General features: G+C 45.3%; 1 protein-coding gene across 1 annotated transcript in view; it reads right to left on the reverse strand.

Annotated features, from left to right (window-relative positions):
• Positions 1-240: 240 nt before the first annotated feature.
• The window catches only part of SHANK1 (SH3 and multiple ankyrin repeat domains 1), a 2,604,687-nt gene continuing 2,584,423 nt past the window's right edge, over positions 241-20,504 (reverse strand). Inside the window, exon 25 of the mRNA XM_069605116.1 lies at positions 241-20,251. Within this exon, the coding sequence (XP_069461217.1) occupies positions 19,681-20,251 (571 nt within the window). The 3' untranslated portion in view covers positions 241-19,680. The remainder of the gene's footprint in view (positions 20,252-20,504) is intronic.

Genomic DNA, 20,504 nt, shown 5'->3' on the forward strand with positions numbered 1-20,504 from the left:
AAACCCAGCCAGCAGCATCATAGTGATGTAAAACACATGTGCTTCCTCTGCAATACTAGACCTTCTCGGTTCTCTTCCTAATTTTCTGGAGCCCAGTGAATGGTGAGCAAGGACCGCTCAACACTCTGTTGCTGCATGGTATGGTTAAATCACCCCTTGTGAAAAGATCACACTCCTAGAACAAGAGGATTAAAGGATTCACACAAACGCAGACACTTTTTTCTTTATATATATATATAGATCTATATATATATTTATATATTGAGAAAGAGAAAATGCATTAATTTTCACATGTACGATTTTGGCACTTTTCACTAAGTGCTGAGATTTTGGCAAACAGTACCTCCTGTTTAATCGAGGTGTGACTAACGAGCGGATCACCAAGCCCTGGGCGTGGCTGGTAGTTACCAAATGTGCACACTCTCACTGCCCATCTTGGACATCAAAAAAACAATGTTCTCCAGCTCTGAAACGACCCCCGCCCTACATTACAGTAACTGAAAGGGAAGTCTAGCTTCCAGCCCCTCTCCCAATCCATGGCAGATCCAGTTATTGACCTCTAGGGCATTCCTTTCCTTGCTGTATTCTTCCCTGTGAAGCCCACTCTTTCCAATATTAGATTCTGGGGGTAACTGCATTTAATAGGAGGGATACACGTTAATTATTCCACCCCAGGGGTGCATGTGATGGCTCTCGATACTCACACCTCTGCTACCCAGGATCCAGAGGGAGAATGCATGCCCAAGAAGACACTTTGACCCTATGCCACTCTGCCCCATTACCGAAAGGGGATTCGTGCCCAAGGAGATGCGGCCACCGTGACGGCCCCCCTCCCACCTCATCACTGGACTGTAGAGTCCAGCAGCTGCACAGTATGAGCTCTCCAGAAGGAGAAGGTGGGAGACGGAGGTGTTCACTCATCTAAGTCATTTTAAATTAAGTCGACAATAGAGTCAGAGTGTCTCTGGCCACGTATGCGCCCAGATATGGCATTTCTTGTAGAGACATACAGGCAACAGCAGCTGGTGCGTACCATAACATTCAAACCATGACACATTTTTTTTTTAACAGTGATGAGTCGGCATGGAACTGGCAAACCTTTCAGATACATGTCTCCCACGTGCCACTCCCGGGAGTAGTCTCTGGCTTTGCCACATTACAGGCACGATTTTCTTTCAGAGGTTCCTGAACCTGCCACACTTCGACTCCACTCTCTGCATCTACCCACGTCTTTAAGTTAATATCATCCTGAGAAAAAACTCACTTGGAGGGGACAGCATATCCAGATGCTGAACTGGAGACTACTCCACCCCTTCAATTTCCAGTGCACAAGCATGATGCAAAGGCCGCAGTGTGGTTTCTTTTAACCTGCTTTCAATGGGGCTGCCAGTTTTGCCCTGCCCCACTAAAAGCCTTTCAAAATGTGTGGCTTAGGCCATGCGTGCCCCCAGCCAAATCACAGTGGGTGAACCAAAGGCATCTGTGCAGGTTATACGCCTCTTCCATCTGGGCCACAGCTCAGCGGGGGGTGGGGAGATAGGCTGAGCATCCTGGCTGTCCATGAATGTGTCAAACAATCATGCCAGGTGGTGGAGGAGCGGAGACACATGCCCTTCAAAAGTCTGCCCAGTTCCATCTGCCCAGATACAGCGCTTTATATTATTTGCTGAATAAGAACCAGTTCTGCATCTGGTTCCCACCAGCACCTTGCTCCCTCCCTCTTATATCCCCTCCCGCCTCCAGTCCCAAACTTGAATGCTGCTACCAGGAATCCCAGAAACATTAACAGCGCAATACCCCAGGACGGACCAGCACACTCTGCAATCCTACCTATATCTGCGACAGATGTCCTCAAAGGACACAGCATAAGCATGCTTTCCACAAAAGGTTCATATCCCTGGCACCAGTATTCAAAACTCCACCAACGGTCCATTTCCCAACCCGCAATCATGGCACACCTCCTCCATGAGGGGCAACAGCAGGTTCCAGCTACTGGACAGTTGGTTCCTTCTGTACTCTCAGAAGTAGAGGGAAGGAGGGAGGCAGGAACACTCCCCTAATACAGCAAGATCCACAAGTAAACATTCCCCCAAAACAGAAAACAACCTTGCATCCAGGCCTGACATTGACATTCTTATGATTCTCATCTCCCTGCACTCCTCTCTCGGTGTGTGCTGCTCTTCCTACTGGAGCATCAGTGAAGCAGTTCATGATCACAGGTGGCAGGTACATGACTTCCCATCCCAAAGTAACAAGGTCTCTCTCAGAATCCAAGTAAGAAGGGAGTGGGTGTATGGTGCGTGAAGTATCACTGGGATTGGAGATACAGTTCTCTCAAACATTTTTCACATTCCCTTGGTACATGCCGCTGGCATGAATGTAAGTTCCAAGCCTTTGTATCAGCTTTGATGTCACATCACTCACATAATGCATTGAAGCGGATGTAGTGTTAGCTGCAGCAGCTGAGACAAGGTTTGATGTTGTGCATGAGGTGCTTGTTTGCCTAATCTCATTACAAGGACCTTGGTCCAGAAAGAATGCCGGTAATACAGGCACCAGCATTTTGTCCGGACCGGGGAAACACAAGTTTGCTGGTAGGAGCAGTGAACTACCAGCAGGCCTGGCCTGCTGGCAGTTCAGGTCCCTACCGGCAAACATTTGCCGGAATTACTGGTACTGCTGGTGCCAGTAATTCTGGCAATCCCCTCCCATGGAGTCCTATTGGACCCATAGAATGGGAACTTACCGGCGTCTTCGCCAATCATAATATCCCAGTAATACCATATCAGGCGGCGGAGGTGGTAAAGCAGTTTCGCCGGTATCCCACTGGTAATTCCGTCAGAATACTGGCGAAACTGTAATGAGGGCCATTGTACTATGGGAACTGTAAGCAAATGTTTGGGCTACTATGAATTACAGTCCTGAAGTTGACAAGTGTGAGGAAGTTGGGTGTGCAGTGAGCGGTTAAGGGGTTACAGTCACAGCACCTTTTGTAGTGGTTCCCCTGCAAGTTGCCCCAGCCTGTTCCAGTCAACAAACACTGGTTCAATCTTCTGAGGTTCCCCTCACAACCAAACCGCTCAATCGCTGACTCTGCCTGTCACGTGTACTGTGGCCCGCACCAGCATATGAACTGCCAGCTGGAAGGTGAAGAGATGGATAGTTTACCAAAAATGATTTTAGGATGTGTCCTCTCTATAGGTCAAAACACCCAATCTATAGTGAAGAAATCAGCAGCACTCTGCCCAGAAGGATACACAGTATGCACATGCCCCTTGCCTGGAGTGAGGAAGATGAGAACCAAAACAATGCACTCTGGATCCGGCCTCCTTTTTGAACATGTTTCTATGCCCTCAGACATTTGGAAGACATTCCTCTGGGTTTTTTTGTATACATATTTTTTGTCTAACATAACCGCCCCTCCCAGAAAGGGGAGGTGGGAACAAGTGAGCAGTGACGTGGCGAGCCCTTATATACACCGTGCTTTACAGGTGTGTGAGATTGTTGGGGGGGGGGGTTGAGAGGGATTAACGGCTAGAGGAGAGAATAGGGAGTGGGCAATACACAGCTCCCAAAGAACGTTACGGCTCATATTCCTGACATCATGAGACCGAGAGTGAACCAAAGCTGATCTCCTTCCCTACCCTCACCTCTGTCAGGAATCAGCTGGTACACAGGAGGAACACCAAAGGAAAGGGTGTGAGAGTGTGACTGGAGAGGGGCGGGGGTACACATGAGCAGAGAGCATTGCAAGGCATCAGGGCAGGTGTCACGTCACATCCTGCAGCCTGGTCTCACAGAGACAGTGTCCGAAGGATAGCTGCAGACGTGTTACCCAGGAGGCCTCACTCTTGCTCCACTGCTGCTTTGTAGCTTTTTGAGCCGTCACTCTTCAAGTACACTGCCATGCTGGGTTCATTTACACAGCGCCTGGCCTAAAATGAATTGGTATTTCTGCAGTTCCTTGATTGGATGTCATGAAACAGTGGCTAAAACATATCTCTCTGTGAGTATGAAAATATCCCCAATCCAGTTACATTAGGAATCAGTCACCCAATCAATCGCCATATGTAGCAAGTGACGTGCTGTGTGAAAGTCCCACACAGTTCTTCTGTCAGCTGAATACAAGCAGGTCCTCTGAGAAGAGAATGGCATCGGTGTGGGGAATGGTACAAGTCCTCTCTGAAGAAGGTGGAGTTGAGTTGGAAGGGGTGCAAAGCAAGGTCATCTTCAAAACACGTTGTTGAGTTAGTATGCAGAACAAAGTTTCCTAAGACGCATGTTGCATTGAGTTGGGTGCATTATAGCACCTGTGATTGACCAGGCACATGTCTTCTGCTCTATGCTCCACTGAGTCTGGTCTCCGCTCCCACAGTGCTCCCCTCCTGCGCTCCTTTGGGGAGTGTTTGCACAGTTTCAGTAATCTCCTGTCTTTGGCAGCTGATGATACAATGAGATGGGCGGGATGAGATGGGGAGAGTGATGCAGGTGTAATGCCCTGTGCCCCCCTGGAGGCTTTTCCCCAAGCGAAATTCCAGTCAATGTGCTAACACTCTGGCCCCTATAACTTTACCACGCCATTAAATCAGTTTAGCAAAAGGTTGTGTGTGAGAAGTGAGTTTAAAAGTCAGATGTGGCTGATACATGATGGCATGTGGTGCCAGGAAAGAGGTAAGAGAATGGAAGGAACACTCCAAGAATCCTACTTCTTTTCAAAATATCTCTGCAACCGTCCTCTAGATCTCAGCTTCACACACCCTTCCACTGTATCATTTTGTTGGAATAGGCTTCCATTGCCCATAGCCAAACATAGATCTGTGGGGGAAAAAGATGCAGCTAGCTCTGATGTTGCAACAGACCATCATGGCTGTCCAAAGATGGGTCCACATACAGAAAACAGGCCTGCTTTATTTGCGATGGGTGTGCTACTGGCCCAGGCTACTTACCTTTGTCCACTAAAGCTCTTTGGGAAAGAAGCAGCAGGTGTCTTTCTAATCCTCATAATGAAAGGGGAGGAGCGCTAATAGCCTCTACTATATGTCTTCAAATGTTCCTGAGGAAAGAAGAAATAGACCAGCCTGCCCCCCCCCCCTTCCCCTCTTACGTCTGTTAATCTTTCTTAGAAATGAAGCAGCCTGAAAGATCATTCTCATGAGGACACAAGCCTCACGGCTGACTGTTACCTTCAAGTGAACTAATGCGTCATAGGCATGAAGCAGCAGGACTGGGCCCCACACGCTAGCGGGACATGGAGCCACACATGTATAATGATTTTAGTAATGAAGAAGGTGGGCTGACCTCCTGCTCTCTGCTCGTGCTCCCGGGGAATGCTCTAGCAAGGCTTGTGTCCTCCTGTGTCTGCGATGGTGCTTACAGAAATGGCAGCAAAACTGTCCCCCATCCCTGTGTGTGTTCATGATGGGGCAGTCCTTCTCTGACGTGTCTGCTAAGGTATGCAGTGATTTTAACGAATGGAAAATAACGAACAACAATTATAACTAAACATTTTTAACAAAAAAAATCGAATATTTAAAATGTATATATGGGGTGGGGTATGGGGTTAAAATGGGTGGGTAGGGGGTTGGGTTGGGATTATAAACTAAGGGAAACGGGTGTGGGGGGGGGCAAATAATAAAAATAAAACATTCAGTATTTTCTTCGTTAAAAAGGTTTAGTTAAAAATGTTTACGTTATTTTTTCATTCTGTAAGATCACATGTCTGCGAATGCTCCTGAGAAATACAAATCATTCTGGAGGCAAAGGCACAACACAATACCTGTGGAAACAAGACCGCCAATACTCCCCTGCCCCACGAAATCAAAAGGTCAGGCAAGATAAACAGATTACCCAACTTGGATTCCACAGCAGGAACTATGGGATAGAACCATAGGAGAACCGTGCCCGCAATTATGGAATGAATGCCTTGAACCCCATGGCACCTGCCCACCCTGCTATCCTTTAAGAGACCTCTGAAGGCAAGTCTGTTTAAGGAGTTTTTGTATCACTTGCCCCAGCCAGAATCGGACCATCTACTTTTCCAAGAAGGTAACCACAAATGTTCATTAGACCCCATATTGATGGCTTTGGAAGATCCAAAGCAACAGACTTTGTCAACCTTCCTCGACTCGATGCCACACACGGGGGCCCTAATCCAACCCTTCCTGGTTCTGTGAAGACATATCCTAATACTCTAGTCATGTAGACCTTGATACGAAACAATTCCATTCAGGGGTAGGACTGGTTTTATTGCCTGGGTCACCCGAGCTCGCATGAAATTAAGACGCAAAGCCTGCCTCCTTGTCCTTCAGCCAATGCTCAAAAGGTATACATTTGGGGGCCACACCTACTCCCATATTCATGGCAATGTGCATGTGGAAAGGACAAGCTGGTTGTGTCTCCTCTCTTGGTTTTTGGAATGTTAAATGTGATTTCTAAAAGTATTGCGCTCACCAAAAAGCCACCTCTTGGCGTTGGTGTTACTTCTGTGATGTGGCGATTACAGATGGGTGGTGTTGCCTAGTTACCAGATCGAAGCTGGTTTATGAAGATTATTTATCTAATCCAAGTGGCACGCAGTTCCACAAGGACCTACCGCTACTGCTTTTAGACATGAGGGATTAAACACTGTTGCAGAGCGTACAATGGAGACTTATGGAATGGAGCATATTTAAGGCATCTGTTGTGGAAAGATGGGCCAGTGGCGTTAAGTGCAATGAGCTGTGCATTGGGTTTTAAAATGGATGCGTTCTGAACAGGCAGCCATCACAGGGACCTTATAATAGGTAAACGTAGCTCACTTTTGGGGTACTACGGAATCTGTTATTGCTCTCATGGGTCGGAGTAGAAGTGGCTGCTGAGGTTTCTAGGACACGAAGCATCAGGGCTGGTGCAATGCGGAAAAATGCATGCAAAGCATGGAGTGTACCAACACAGAGGTACTAATTACTGCATGCTCCTGCCAAAGATAGGTTTGAGGCCCGCACAGCCTGAGAGCATGTCATATGTGTGTGCTGTGCTGGCCATACATGTTTTCATCGCTCCCATTCGTGGTCTGCTTTGTCCACTAATGCTACTGTAACTCTGGGAGCAGGGCTGGTACTGTACATCTCTGGAGGGGTCTGGAGTTTAGCAGGGGAGAAGAAATCCATCCTATTTGATTGTTTCTGTTTAACCTTTGAGTTGACTAGTCCTTCCATCAATATGGCAGGCCCGTCACAGGTATCGCCATCTTCTAATGGGCATTGGAGGTCCTGGAAAGATCAGCACAAGCCATGCATTATTTGGAGAACCCTTTGTTTATGAGGAGGAAAGATGTTGAGGAACAGGATTTGCTTAGGACTTTTGTGGAGGTTTTAAAGGGACAGTGGGACGTATTGGCACATGTTAAGACAAAGGGTACGATTGGCAGAATAACAGTTGTGTTCTAGTTGGCATCATGCATTCACACATGGAGTGGCACACATTTGTTGTGAGCAGTGGATGTTGGAAATAACTGTGAGGGTCACTGGTTCGCAAGGGAAGGGCTGGCTACAGGGATAGCAATGGAAGGCCCACTTGTGGTATATTTAGAGCATTTCCCCATTGCTAGAGACACTCACACCATGGAACCTAATGCTACATATCGCAACGGTTAATTTTAATATACAACAATCAAGCCATTGTGACCATGGGCAAGGGATGAAAGGGTGCGCCAAATGCCAGTGTGTTTGTTTTGCAGTCGGTGACGAATGACATCATGTTCACTCGGATTGCCAAATATGATGCGGCCACTGCGTCTCTTTCACAGTGAAGGAGATTTCAAGGGTTGTCTCAAGTACTGGGAACAGTCTTGCCATAAAGGCTGCAGGAATTGTAAAGAATAAGACGCTGGGCTTGTTCAAGCTGGGAGAAGGATTTCTCTTCTTGCTCAATAGAAAGGCAGAGCAACACACATTCTTTTCGTTTTTACTTGGAACACGTAAGGCCTGATTAAAAGTTTGCCAGGAGTGGTAAACATGCAGCATGTCTAAATACTTCATGTCTGACCACTTTGCCGAGCTCCTGTTTTTCTGCTTCCTTTTGTGCAGAGAAAAGCTCCACACAAAAACATTATCGCAAGTGGTGGGAATGCTGCACGTCCCCAAAGGAGCCCTATGGAATACACAAGGAGGAAGAACAGAAGGGCTCACATTACTCTAAATCATGCAGACCTTTCCCATTACCACACGCTTATGGCGTACAGTAACGGTAGATGAGTTTGGAGGTATTACCAAACCCCTAATCACCCACTTAGTGGAACTGGGAATTTTTTTGGTAGTGCCAACATGCATGGAACAGAGAACAGGGGGCGTTGTCAATTGAAAAAGGACTTTTGTAAGTGACATCAGCAGGCAACACTTTCTATGTAAGAAAATTCTGGGTGTATGGGTCGACAGCAGAGAGATTACAAGGAAAATACTTTGGAGAGAGATTGGGTAAGAAGGAAACATGCTGGGTGGTAGCAGTAAAAACGTTTCAGGATTGCCATGTAAACCTGTTTCTCTTTTTTAATTCTTTCTCAACTATTGCTTCTAGATTTCTTCTTTTTGAATCACTTACGTGTATATGTTTTACTAATTGCTTTTGCAATAATTTCTCCTGAATAATTATTTTAAGGTTACATTATGTTATCAGTCCTTTTTCATGTCGCCTCACCATCACCATTTACAAGAAATCGTTATCTCGCACAAAGCAATCTCCTACGATACCAGAATCTCCAATGCCAGCTCCAATTCTAAAGAAGTATTCGCTATCCTAAGAGAACTTGAAAACCGAGTCCCCTCCAACACAGAGACCAGATCTGACAAAACTATTATCCAGGATGCTCTATCGAACAAGATTGACCTACCATGCATTAAAATGAATGCCACGAAAACACTTCTAGCTGCCAAACCTCTGCCTCGCACTCCCCTAACATCCATGGCCACCCTAACCCTCCCCCGCCTGCACTGTTCTCCCCCTTTCAACTTAGCCGAACCATTGTCCAGCATGTCAACCAGACTTTAAAACCATACAATTGTAAGGGATACTCCTGCCCAGCACATATTGTGAAGCTCTGTGCCACCAAAGTGACCCTGATCATCACTGTGTTTGTGAACACACCCTTCAAGACCAGTACAATTACAATCAGTATCAAAACGGCCTGAGTTACCCCCCTGCTCAAAAAAACATCACTGTACCCCCTCCCTGCCTACTAACTACCGCCACATCACCACTGTTCCCTTCGTACAAAAAAATTGGGCTGCACAGCTTACCTGCAAATTCAACAATTCCTCGAGCATCACCCACTTTTGGGAGCCAGACAGTCGGGCTTCCGCCCAAAACACAGTAGTGAAACAGCTCTACTTGACTTGACAATGCAACTTGACAGCATCCATGACTCAGGTAATCTAGTCATCCTCCTCCTTCGCCTTTCCACAGCCTTTGATCTGGTGGACCATGACACTCTCTGCCTGCACCTTAGCTCCCAGTTCCACTTTTCCACAGATGCTGTTAGCTAGATCAAATCCTTTCTTAGTGAATGGACCTCTGGAATCTTCTTAGATAACACTGCAGCTGACCCCATCCCAGTCCCTTTCGGTGTGCCTCAAGGCTCTTGCCTTTCTCCCACTTTCTACAACACCTACACCAAACCTCTATTTGACATTCTGGACTTACTCAGCATCTTCTGTACCAACTCTGCAGACGACACTCAAATCCTTATACCCCTCCCTGGCAATCACCATGCAGATTCTGACACAATAAATAATGTATACAGCTCCATTCAGAAATGGATGGCTAACCACAACATCTGCCTGAACGACGATATCACAGAGCTACTCATCGTGGGCTCCCCCCCACCGCCTCAAATCCCTTGAGCTAGCTTACTCCTCCTTCCCCATTGATGGCCCCACAATATCAGTCTTCATGCAGGTAAAACCCAAGGGGTTCACCTTGATGCAGAGCTAACCATGACTAAGCACACCAATGCCGTTGCCTCCTCGACTGCCTATACTTCCAAACTCATCGCCCTAAGTATACATTTTCTCTGGCCCAATAACTGTCTCATGCTCGCCAGAGCCCTTATACTCAGTAAACTGGATTACTGCAACACCCTCCTCAATAGCACGTTGGCTTCCAACTTCGCCAAGCTTCAACTCCTCCAAAATAAAGCACTGGGGCTCCATCAATCTGACCATATCTCTGCAGCACGCAGATAGGCTCAATGGCTGTCTATCAAAGCCTTTATCAACTATCTATTACCCACAGTTGCATCTATAAAGAAGCCCTCCTCTATCAAAATAACAGTATCGGGAGAGCCATCAAGCGCGCTCCCTGCACTCTTTCAACCACATTTCACTGGTTACTCCACGCTTTAAACATCCCAGAGCAGCAGGCGTTAATTTCTGTGTTACTGCCCATACTCTCTGGGACTCATTACCGTCCTATATCAGAAACGAACCCTCCTACCAAACTTTCAAGAAACTAGTGAAAATATGGCTGTTCGATAAATACGACTAACCTTCATCATTTATGGCGGTACCCACTGCCACTCTCAGCCACCAGAACCTTGTGACAAGCTGGCTGACATTTATGACTCTTCACTTTGTTATTTCATGCCTATATGCAAACGCTGTGATGCCCCTGGGTTTGGGCGTTACATAAATGCTATAAATAAATACGTCTGTCTGTACCTTTGGGAACTTTACATTTGTGCCTATTTGTGCTTTTGCATTGACTATCCTAGATGGCCCTGCGCCACAACTGCATTTAGCCTATGTGTGTTTTTGCATTGACTAGCCTAAAGTGTCCTGCGCCACAAATGCATTTAGCCTATGTGTGTTTTTGCATTGACTAGCCTAAAGTGTCCTGCGCCACAATTGCATTGAGCCGATGTGTGTTTTTGCATTGACTAGCCTAGATGGGCCCTGAGCCACAACTGCATTTAGCCTATGTGTGTTTTTGCATTGACTAGCCTAGATGGGCCCTGCGCCACAATTGCATTTAGCCTATGTGTGTTTTTGCATTGACTAGCCTAGATGGGCCCTGCGCCACAACTGCATTTAGCCTATGTGTGTTTTTGCATTGACTAGCCTAGATGGGCCCTGCGCCACAATTGCATTTAGCCTATGTGTGTTTTTGCATTTGACTAGCCCAGATGTGAACCAACCATAACTAGCATCTGTTGGGTATAGCACTGAAGTCCCCCTCTATCTACATTAAATCAATCACTTAGATGTAGTATGTCCTCAGCATAGTTTGACGATGACTTCTGCCTATTTGACTAAACTAGCCCTGATGACACTACTTACCTGTGACACCATAACCATTATGGCTACTGTCACTATGACAAACCCCCCTAAGGATATAAACCTGAGACTTAGGTCTAGATTGTCTCCTATCCATGAACCCTATGGAAACCTCCCTAATAACGCCAACAATCAAACTATCACCCGCTCTATGAACCCCTCCTCTACACCAACACAAAATACCAATACCACTGACCAAACTCCCCCCAAAAATCACACTTACCGAGACACCCTTTACCATAAACCTTTGCCAACTGCCTACCCTGATAATACCCTAATGCTAACAGGGTCCCTCATAAATTTCAGATCTATGGTAGCCCATGCTAGTGAAATTGCAGACATCTTAAACAATGACAATCTCGATCTACTGGCTGTAACTGAGACTTGGCTACATGAGGCCGCAGGACCAAATCTCATACCAAATCATTAGAGTGGAACGGCCTAATGCCAGCGGTGGTAGCCTAGCCATCATTTTCAAAACCATCCACCCTATTAGACTTGCCACCTTAGCTCCCTTCACATCTTGTGAAGCACTAACTGCCAAATTGCCCCTATCTAACAACCGTACTCTAACTATCCACTTGATATATAGACCCCTGGGCCGCTAGGCACCTTCGAAGATGTTCTAACTAGTCTTCTAGCCGACAACACCAAAGATCACTCTCAAACACTACTGTTGGGAGATTTCAATCTAGGCTTTAATGATACGGACAACAAACATGTTGAATCTATTGCCACCTTACTAAACCACTACGGTTTTACGCAAAAAGTCCTCTCACCAACACATATCAAAAGAAGGACCCTTGACTGGGTATCTGAACTAAACTGCAACATTAACATTACCGATATTGTCCCACAATCCTGGACAGATCATTACTTAATGAATTTCTCCGCCGCATTAGATCTCCTTAGCCCTAAGCCTAATAACATGGCACCACCTCTCCATACCAGAAATAAGAAGGATATTACTGCTGAAAAACTTATCCCTCTTCTCCTCCCTGCCATCTCTGGAATGGAAAATAACAACAACCCTGACGCATTGGTAAATACCTTCAACAATGCTATGACAAAGGCACTGGACATGATTGCTCCTGTCAAACTGCGCAAAGCTATACAAATAGCGCACCTGAATGCCTGGTTCACCCCCCAATTTAAATCCTTAAGATCACAAAAAAGGAAACTCCAGGCTATCTGGTGCCACTCTCCCTCTGAAAATAACAAAAATAACCTAGCGGAATTTGCAAAAATGTACAAAAAAGAAATAACTAAAGCTAAAAAGAACACCTTCAATGATAGGATTGAGAAAGCTAAATCCAACACTAAAGAATTATTCTCTATCCTCCGTGAACTAGAATCTCCAATCCAACCGATAGACAATGCCCCAAAGGACAAGTCTGGTGTACTAACATACAAAATGCTCTATCGAATAAAATTCTGTCCCTACAAAACAAAATTGCTAAAATAAGGCCTCACTATCACTCACTGACCAACAAACCAGTCAACCTTCGGCGACTAGGACAACCACACCTTTTAGATTCAAGACCATCTCCATAACTGAAACAGAAAAAATAATACTCTCCCTCAAACCTTCCAATTGTAAAGCGACCCGTGCCCAGCACAGATTATAAAGGATGCAGCTAGAGACCTAGCCCCATTTATCTACAAGTTGATAAACTCCTCATTTAAAACGAACACAGTACCAGCTAACCTTAAAGAATCCTGGGTTCTACCATTACTTAAAAAATAAACTCTGGACCCCACTATCCCTACTAATTACAGACCCATCCCCACTGTACCATTTCTTCTTAAAATCTATAGAGCTGCTTGCATACAAATTCAGGACTATCTGGAGGCCAACCACCTACTTGGCTCATGACAATCGGGCTTCCGCCCTCTCCACGGTACTGACACAGCGCTCCTAGACCTTAAGACACAAATTGAAGAATCAAAGGATAATGGAAAAATAGCCTTGCTACTCCTATTGGACTTGTCGGCAGTGTTCGACTTGGTGGACTATGTAGTGTTATGCGATCATCTTCAATCTGCCGCCAACTTCACTAATGATGCTATAGCTTGGGTCCAATCCTTCTTAGCTAACAGAACCATGAGAGTCTTCTCTATCTCAGCCTCTGCTGACCCTATCAATATCACCTGCGGGGTCCCACAAGGCTCCTGCGTATCCCCCACCATGTATAATATCTTCAACAAGCCTCTGTTTGACCATTTTGATAGACTGGGTGTCACCTACACTAATTATGCGGATGACACACAGATCCTCATACCCCTTTCGGGCAACTTTGAGGCAGACTCAGCCTTGGTCAACAAAATATACACCCTCATTCAGGTATGGATGGAATCCCATGGCCTCTGCCTGAATGACGAAAAATCGGAGTTACTAATCCTAGGCTCTGAAGCCAATATTCAAAAACTTAGCCCAAACTACACATCCTTTAACATTGATAACAACCCGATCAAGGTGATGTCTGTAGTTAAAACCTTAGGATTCTACCTGGACTCCTCCCTCACTCTTAAAAAGCAAGTCAACTCCCTTGCCTCATCCACAACGTACACTTGCAAATTTATCAGAGCCTCCAGAGCATACCTCTCGAGAGCGAGCTGCACCACACTAGCCAATGCTCTTATTATGTCAAGATTAGATTACTGTAATGCCCTGTACTCAGGAGCTAACAAATATATCACAGACAAAATTCAAAGACTGCAGAACAATGCCCTGAGGGCAGCACTGAACATCCCCTACAGAGAGCATATAACCAAATTCAGGAAAGAGGTAAACTGGCTGAAAATAACGGACAGAATTCTCCTCAAAACAGCATCCCTCACCTCCAAATACTTGAATAACCTAGCACCTCCATACCTAATGGATAAAATTACTAGGAGAACCACTACCCGCCCTACAAGATCTGCCAACTCACATATTCTGGAGATCCCTAGGTTCAAATGCTCGACAGCAGGAGGATCTAGCTTCCCTGTTAAATCGGCACAATGTTGGAACAAATTACCAGTTGACCTCAGACTAGAACAACCCTACCTTAAATTCAGACATAAGATACTCAATTGGCTACACACTAATGACACCTAATGAACTATATTCCTATCTTTCCAGCCCCACCCTTTTGATTCCACCTAACTACACCGTAGCCTGGCTAACTATGCACGCATAGTCGTCTGCTCTGTCATGTTTGTATGCAATGTGGACATATGACAAGGTAGACATGTAAGGTGGTTTACACATATGTGTATATGTGGGTGTGCATATACTGATACTCATGACAATGCTTCCTTGACTTTCAAAGACCATTGCTTTGTATGTAATGTATCTTGTACCTTGTATTTTGTTCCTATTGCAATCACCGCTCTATGTATTGCTACCTTTGAACTGTAACTAAGTTTTAAGATTTCTTGTTTATCTTGCGCCCGTCTACCTAAGGGCTTGGTGCACATTACCAAATAAACAAACAAACAAACAAACAAACAAATTTCTTTGGCAATTGTTTCATGTTCTCGTCTTTTCTGTGTGTGATTTACTGTCAAGGGGAGACCCTGAAAATCCCTCAGTTCAGTGCTAAAGAATTGAGTCAATGAAGATGATTGTGAGGGAGAAACTTTTCAATAGTTCCAGTCAGAGTAGCAGGTGCTGGGGGTGTTGTAAAAATGTCTTAGGGGCCTGAGGAAAAGAGAAGGATGTGACAGGCATTCCTATTGATTGGCAGACGCACTAACGGTGCAGGCATTGGAAAGAATGGGGTATTATTGCAAAGCAAAGGATGGCAAGGGGGGTAAAAATCCACAAGAGTTATTTGATAGCAGGAAAAAAGCAAGGGAATACATGTTAGCATTTTCTCCTCTGATCTTTTTGGGGAGCAGACAGGGAAGAGAGCAGTGAGGTCAATGCGATCACTTGAGAAAAATATGGCCTTGAGCTCAAGTGGGAAAGGGCCATGTGGTAAACATTGGGACTGCCCCTGTGGACAAATATCAGTTGTTGAGAAGGCAATAAGGAAACAGAAATGTTTTGTAGGCCTTGTTGGCATTTTAGCAAGTAAGTTGTCAGCCTTCATGTCTTCAATTATTTTTAGCCGGTGTTGTGGAGAACCATGCTAACATGATCCCACTCACTCAGTATGTTGTGGTACAGTGCTGGGTGTACAAATACATTGAATTTAAAACCCTTGCATTTTTCACGAATTCTTGGCCACACATTTTAATCTTTAGAAATGTAATTTCTTTATTACTCTATCTGAGGTGCCTGGGAAACTCAGCTGTAGGCCGAGGCACATAGCCAGTCACAGTAGATATATTCTCTGTGTTTTTTTAATGGCACGAATGTCGCCAACGATTTGGTCAAGGTTCGTTCAATTAAGTTTAATGGTTTTGGAGAAGGAAAGTGAGAAAATAATGTAGGCTTCCCCTTGTACAGACACTCTAGCTCATGGCTGCGAGCCCGGGAAAGGAGGCAATACAATGTGAAGAAGAGGAGGAGGAGGATGAAGGAGTTTAGTTAGAAGAAGCTTCAGCATAAGGTTAAGACAGTGTGAGGGGTATTGGCCGCAAGGTAGTGGGATGCTTTTAAAGGAGAATTTATACATTCGTTTACAGGAAGAGTAGATTTTTGGGTGATCAAGGCAGCTAATGTCAATTTAAGTTGAGGCATTTTACATATCAGGGCATTGTCTATTGTTCAGTGAGCCATATAGCCTAATGCCCCTTACAGGTGAAGGAGCATTCATGGTGTCCCCCTATTTCTTCTAATAACTGTTGTAGTCTTTTCTCCTTATCCCCCAAGACTGGCCTCTGACCTAAGATACAGTGGATCGCTCTATTATATGCTCTTCTCTTTTCATTTCTGGCTCTGTTCTCTCAGGCTTTTCTTCCCATCTTTACAATCACTCCTGATCTGTGTCTTGGGGTGGAAATTGCTCCTGTGCTCTTACTCTAATGTCACTGTCTCCCAAGGCTGAGCTCTTGGCCCATTACTGTCGTCCCTCAACAATACTCCTCTCTCTTCCATCATCCTGGCTTTTATGTCATTTCTATGCTGATGACTCTTAAATCTTTGCTTTGGTCCCTTGCTTCACTTATCAACTTCACATTTCGATCTCTGTTCTTATGTTATTAAGCTCCGGATGCCTGCACAGTCTCTTCACCTCAATTCATCTTCAACTGAAAGAATGCTCTTCCCTGCACATTATTATCCTTCACCCATGTATCTGTTTTGCTCCGATTCTCTTTCCCTCTCCTCTTATGCTAATAATCTAGGTATTACTTTCAATCCTGCAGTCTCTTGCACCTCTCATTCGTCTTCTAATTCCCATTCCTGCTGCTTTTAACTGTATTACATCTGCACAATTCAACCTATTCCAAGGGTTCTGCAAGTGATATCTTTCCCAGTCTTTACTGTTGCTTGTCAGGTCTTTTGTAATCTTCCTGCTATTCTTTCTTCAATTAACTCTTTCTTTAACTCTTCTCTCCCTCCTATATGTTTGCTCCTGCTGCCTTCTCATACGTCTCCCCTTCTGGCTGCTCCCAATTGACTCTCCTTCCTTGCCTAACCTCAGTTTCGATACCTTTGGATTGTATTTACATGTTCCCCTTTCTGGTCCCTGTCTTTTCTCCCCTTCCGTCCTCTTCTCTCTTTCTGCTAGCCTTCCTCGGGCCCTTATGCTCAATCCCAGTGTTGCTCATTTTCTGATCTCACTCACAGACATTGGGGATGATCAGCCCCCATTCTTGATTCTTTGCGATCGCCTCGTGAAACACAACATCGTGCTTCTCCCCGTTACAACAACGTCATTTTCTGTTGTGTGCCCTCTTTCCTTGCTCATGTATTATAATTGTTACCACCCTTTTGTAAATTTGCACACTGCTTATGCGAAGGTACTTTAGAAATTCAAATAAGTACACTATTAAATAAATACATTCTTCCTCAGTAACCCTGTCTATCTACTGTCCCCCTTTTTGCCCTGAGCTGCGCCTCTCTGTTGGGACGGCATGTATTTGCCAGCACTGTTCCTCTGATGTCGGTGAATGGCTATATGGGTATCTAGTAAATGCCCTGTGTGTTGTGTCCCATTTGGCATGCTGCCGTTCTACATGGACAGAGGGGGTTTACGAAGTAAATCCTGGGCACTGCCTCGTGTGTCTCTATAACGTCCAGATTTTATTTGCAACTGTGAACCCTCAGAGAGTTGCCACGTGTTTGCTTTCATGCCTGCATCTGCTTTACGCATCAGGTGCATATAGTTGCTGAATAAACTGTTACCTCTTGCATTCTGAGGGATATGCAATGGCCCACGTTGGACAAGCCCCACTGCACCCTACCTGCCACTGCCTATACTGGTTTTGCAAATCAGCTCTTGGTATAGCACCACTTGCGGAACAATGAGCCTGCCTACTGGCATGCTACCATTAGTTCCTCTAGCTGCAAAGCTCTAACCACCAATAGGTGAGGCACACACACAGAGGAGAGCTCACCTAATTCAATAATTCAAGAGGATTTGGAGGGTTACAACTGTGTGTGCACCATAGGGCCCAGGGTGGTTGACAACCTCCTAAGACTAGCCCCTTGCAATGCTTTGGCACTAATCAACAAGGCCACAGAAAGGGGGATCCAGCTCCCTCGCCCGTCTTACATGAGGTCCACGACAGTGCGTTTTGAAACAATGATCCTGTTACTTGCAAGGCCTGCTCAGTGTGTGCTCCTGTAGGTGTCAGGTTGATTGCAACTCCCTACAACTCAAAGTTTTTGCTATTGTCCATACTAACATGGAACCAATAACTCTGGATTGTAGGTAGATAAACAAAAGGGGACGTTAGGTGCCCGAATCGTATTGTAAGCTTGTTCATTCTGCTTCCACAGTAGGGTTTGTATTACCCTGGGCAGTGTTGCAAAGTGGTTGGTTCTTGGAATGGGTTTTTCAAAATCATTATTCAATTAAGAGTTTTAAGAATTCTTAGTTTCGTTTTTTTATACTTCATATTTTCGACTCTAGGCTAGTGACGATTGAACAAACTCTACTGGCATCTGGCAGCTGCACTGTTTTCCTGTCAGCAGTAGGACTAAAGTTTGGTTGGGGCTGTCTTCTCACATTACATTTCTTTCTTTTTACCACTCCTTTTGTACACATCTCAGATCTCTACTTATTCGTCCTGTTTTGCAGTATGTGACCTTGTTCATATAAAAAGAACAGTGTATGTCACAAGAAGCTGCATTAACTGCCCAGTGTGCTGCACTGATAAAACAGCATAGGTTGCATAAACTCTCAAACTGAGCAAGCAACAAAACCCTCCTTGGCTCCACCTGCTTATCCATTACCTTTTAATTGTACCACTGCTACTCCAATGCAGCCAATACAGCCCCCCTGACCTTTGCAATGATATTTTTCTGCCATCTCGGGTCACCCCTCTTCCAAGAAGTTGCCATATGGTATATTGAACGTGCCCAACAATGCCATTATTAGACCTACTAACATCGGGAAAATGATGGCAGGGGTACGAAACCTAGGTGTGAACGGCGTTCACTCTTGTGGATCTGCCACAAGGAAGCACGCCTAAAATGTCCCTGCTTGCCAAGCAAGTAGGCCTAGATACAGAATGCCTTCATTCTGATTGGTCAAGCTTAATGAGTCAAACGTTGCTGGGTACGGTTGCATTCTGAATAATCTGAATCCAAGGAGGTAGAGTTAGCAGGAGACAGCCCGATGAAACCCACCCATGGAAGCAGTTCCACCATAAACTGCCTTTATTATGAATCTGGGCCATGAGAAAAGGCCTTCATTAAACTACCTGTATTATAACGAACCTGGCACAACAATGGTCTAATGTGAGACAGCCTTGGTTCAGGTGGCTCTTGCCCAGTGAAGGTAGAGGACGTTTGCATTCTGAGCAGATGACCCTTGAACCCCAAGCCTAGCAGCAGAAGGTATGCACTTTGATGGATGTAGCCCTGGAAAGTAATTCTATCATGAGGCTGCTTTGTTAAGATTGATATAGAAAAGGAACGAAGTGTTGCACTAATTAATTCTGATTTGAACTCGATCTGCAGTGGGTATGAAGCTCCAAGAAACCCTGATACGCTCTGCCAGTGCTAAACTATGAATGCCAGTGACAGCTCCACCCACACTTTCCTCCCCCACCTTGCACTGCATCAGAATTCCTCTATCCCCTTAGCTGATTGAGAAGCTGGTGTGTCGATCTTAATTAAAACCTGTGCATTTCTTTTAAAATATCATTGAGTTCTCAATTTTTTAAATGTATTGTACATTCAAAAAGGACTCCTCCTGTAAGATGCGTTAAAAATCTGCTAGGGAGAGGACTTTGGGTGTGTGTGGGATGATCTGTGAACAGACTTTTGCAATCACCTTTCTAGGAAGAATTTGAGAGCACGGTCGATGTTCATTCGATGGCCAACCCTAGTGACTCCCAAGTCGATGTAGTCCTCCTTGGTGAGGGAAGGCATGTGACTCCCGTCGATCTCATTGTCCATAAAGTGTTCCCGGTGCTCTCCCAGGTTCAGGTACTCCAGAAAGTCAGCCACATCAAACTTTGTCCAGAAGTGCAGAGGCTTAGCAGCAAAAGATTTGTCCGTTGGAGGAGGCAAGAAGTGTGTGGGAGAGAGGGAGCGACTCCCAGATGAGAAGGTAGGGAAGGAATCGCCTCCTGATGTGGGAGACCCTCTTAGGTCATATACTCCGGTGTAGACTGGGGCAGAAGGCAAAATGGGTAAGGAAGAAGGACGTGGCATGGGGTTAATCTTGTGCTCGGTGGACAGAATCGATGGACTTGGTGCTCGTCTCAGAGCAGGGCGGATATCAAAGTCGACGCTTTTGGGATGCTTTGGAACAGGCTGAGGAGACTTCGGCCAGTTGTGATACAGGCTGCTCACAGGCTTGCTAGAGATCAAGGTAGAGGAGGAATCATCAGCAAATCTGCAAAAGAGACAAAATAGTGAGACATATTCATGTGTCTGTAATCTCTCTCTGCACTTAATTGCATTTGATCAACTCATGTGTAAGTGGAATTACTGACTCATACCACTAACATTCTGCAAGTCCTGCCATTGGAGATGCTGTGATTCCCAAAACACCCTTTCGAAGACCTGGATCTGATTCTGACTAAGAGTGAAAGAGCTTTGAACTACCATGCATGGTGGTTCTTACTGCGAAGGAAAGACACTGAAGC

Source organism: Ambystoma mexicanum, chromosome 1p (assembly GCF_040938575.1).
Source record: "Ambystoma mexicanum isolate Mex_15411 chromosome 1p, UKY_AmexF1_1, whole genome shotgun sequence".
Taxonomy (NCBI): domain Eukaryota; kingdom Metazoa; phylum Chordata; class Amphibia; order Caudata; family Ambystomatidae; genus Ambystoma; species Ambystoma mexicanum.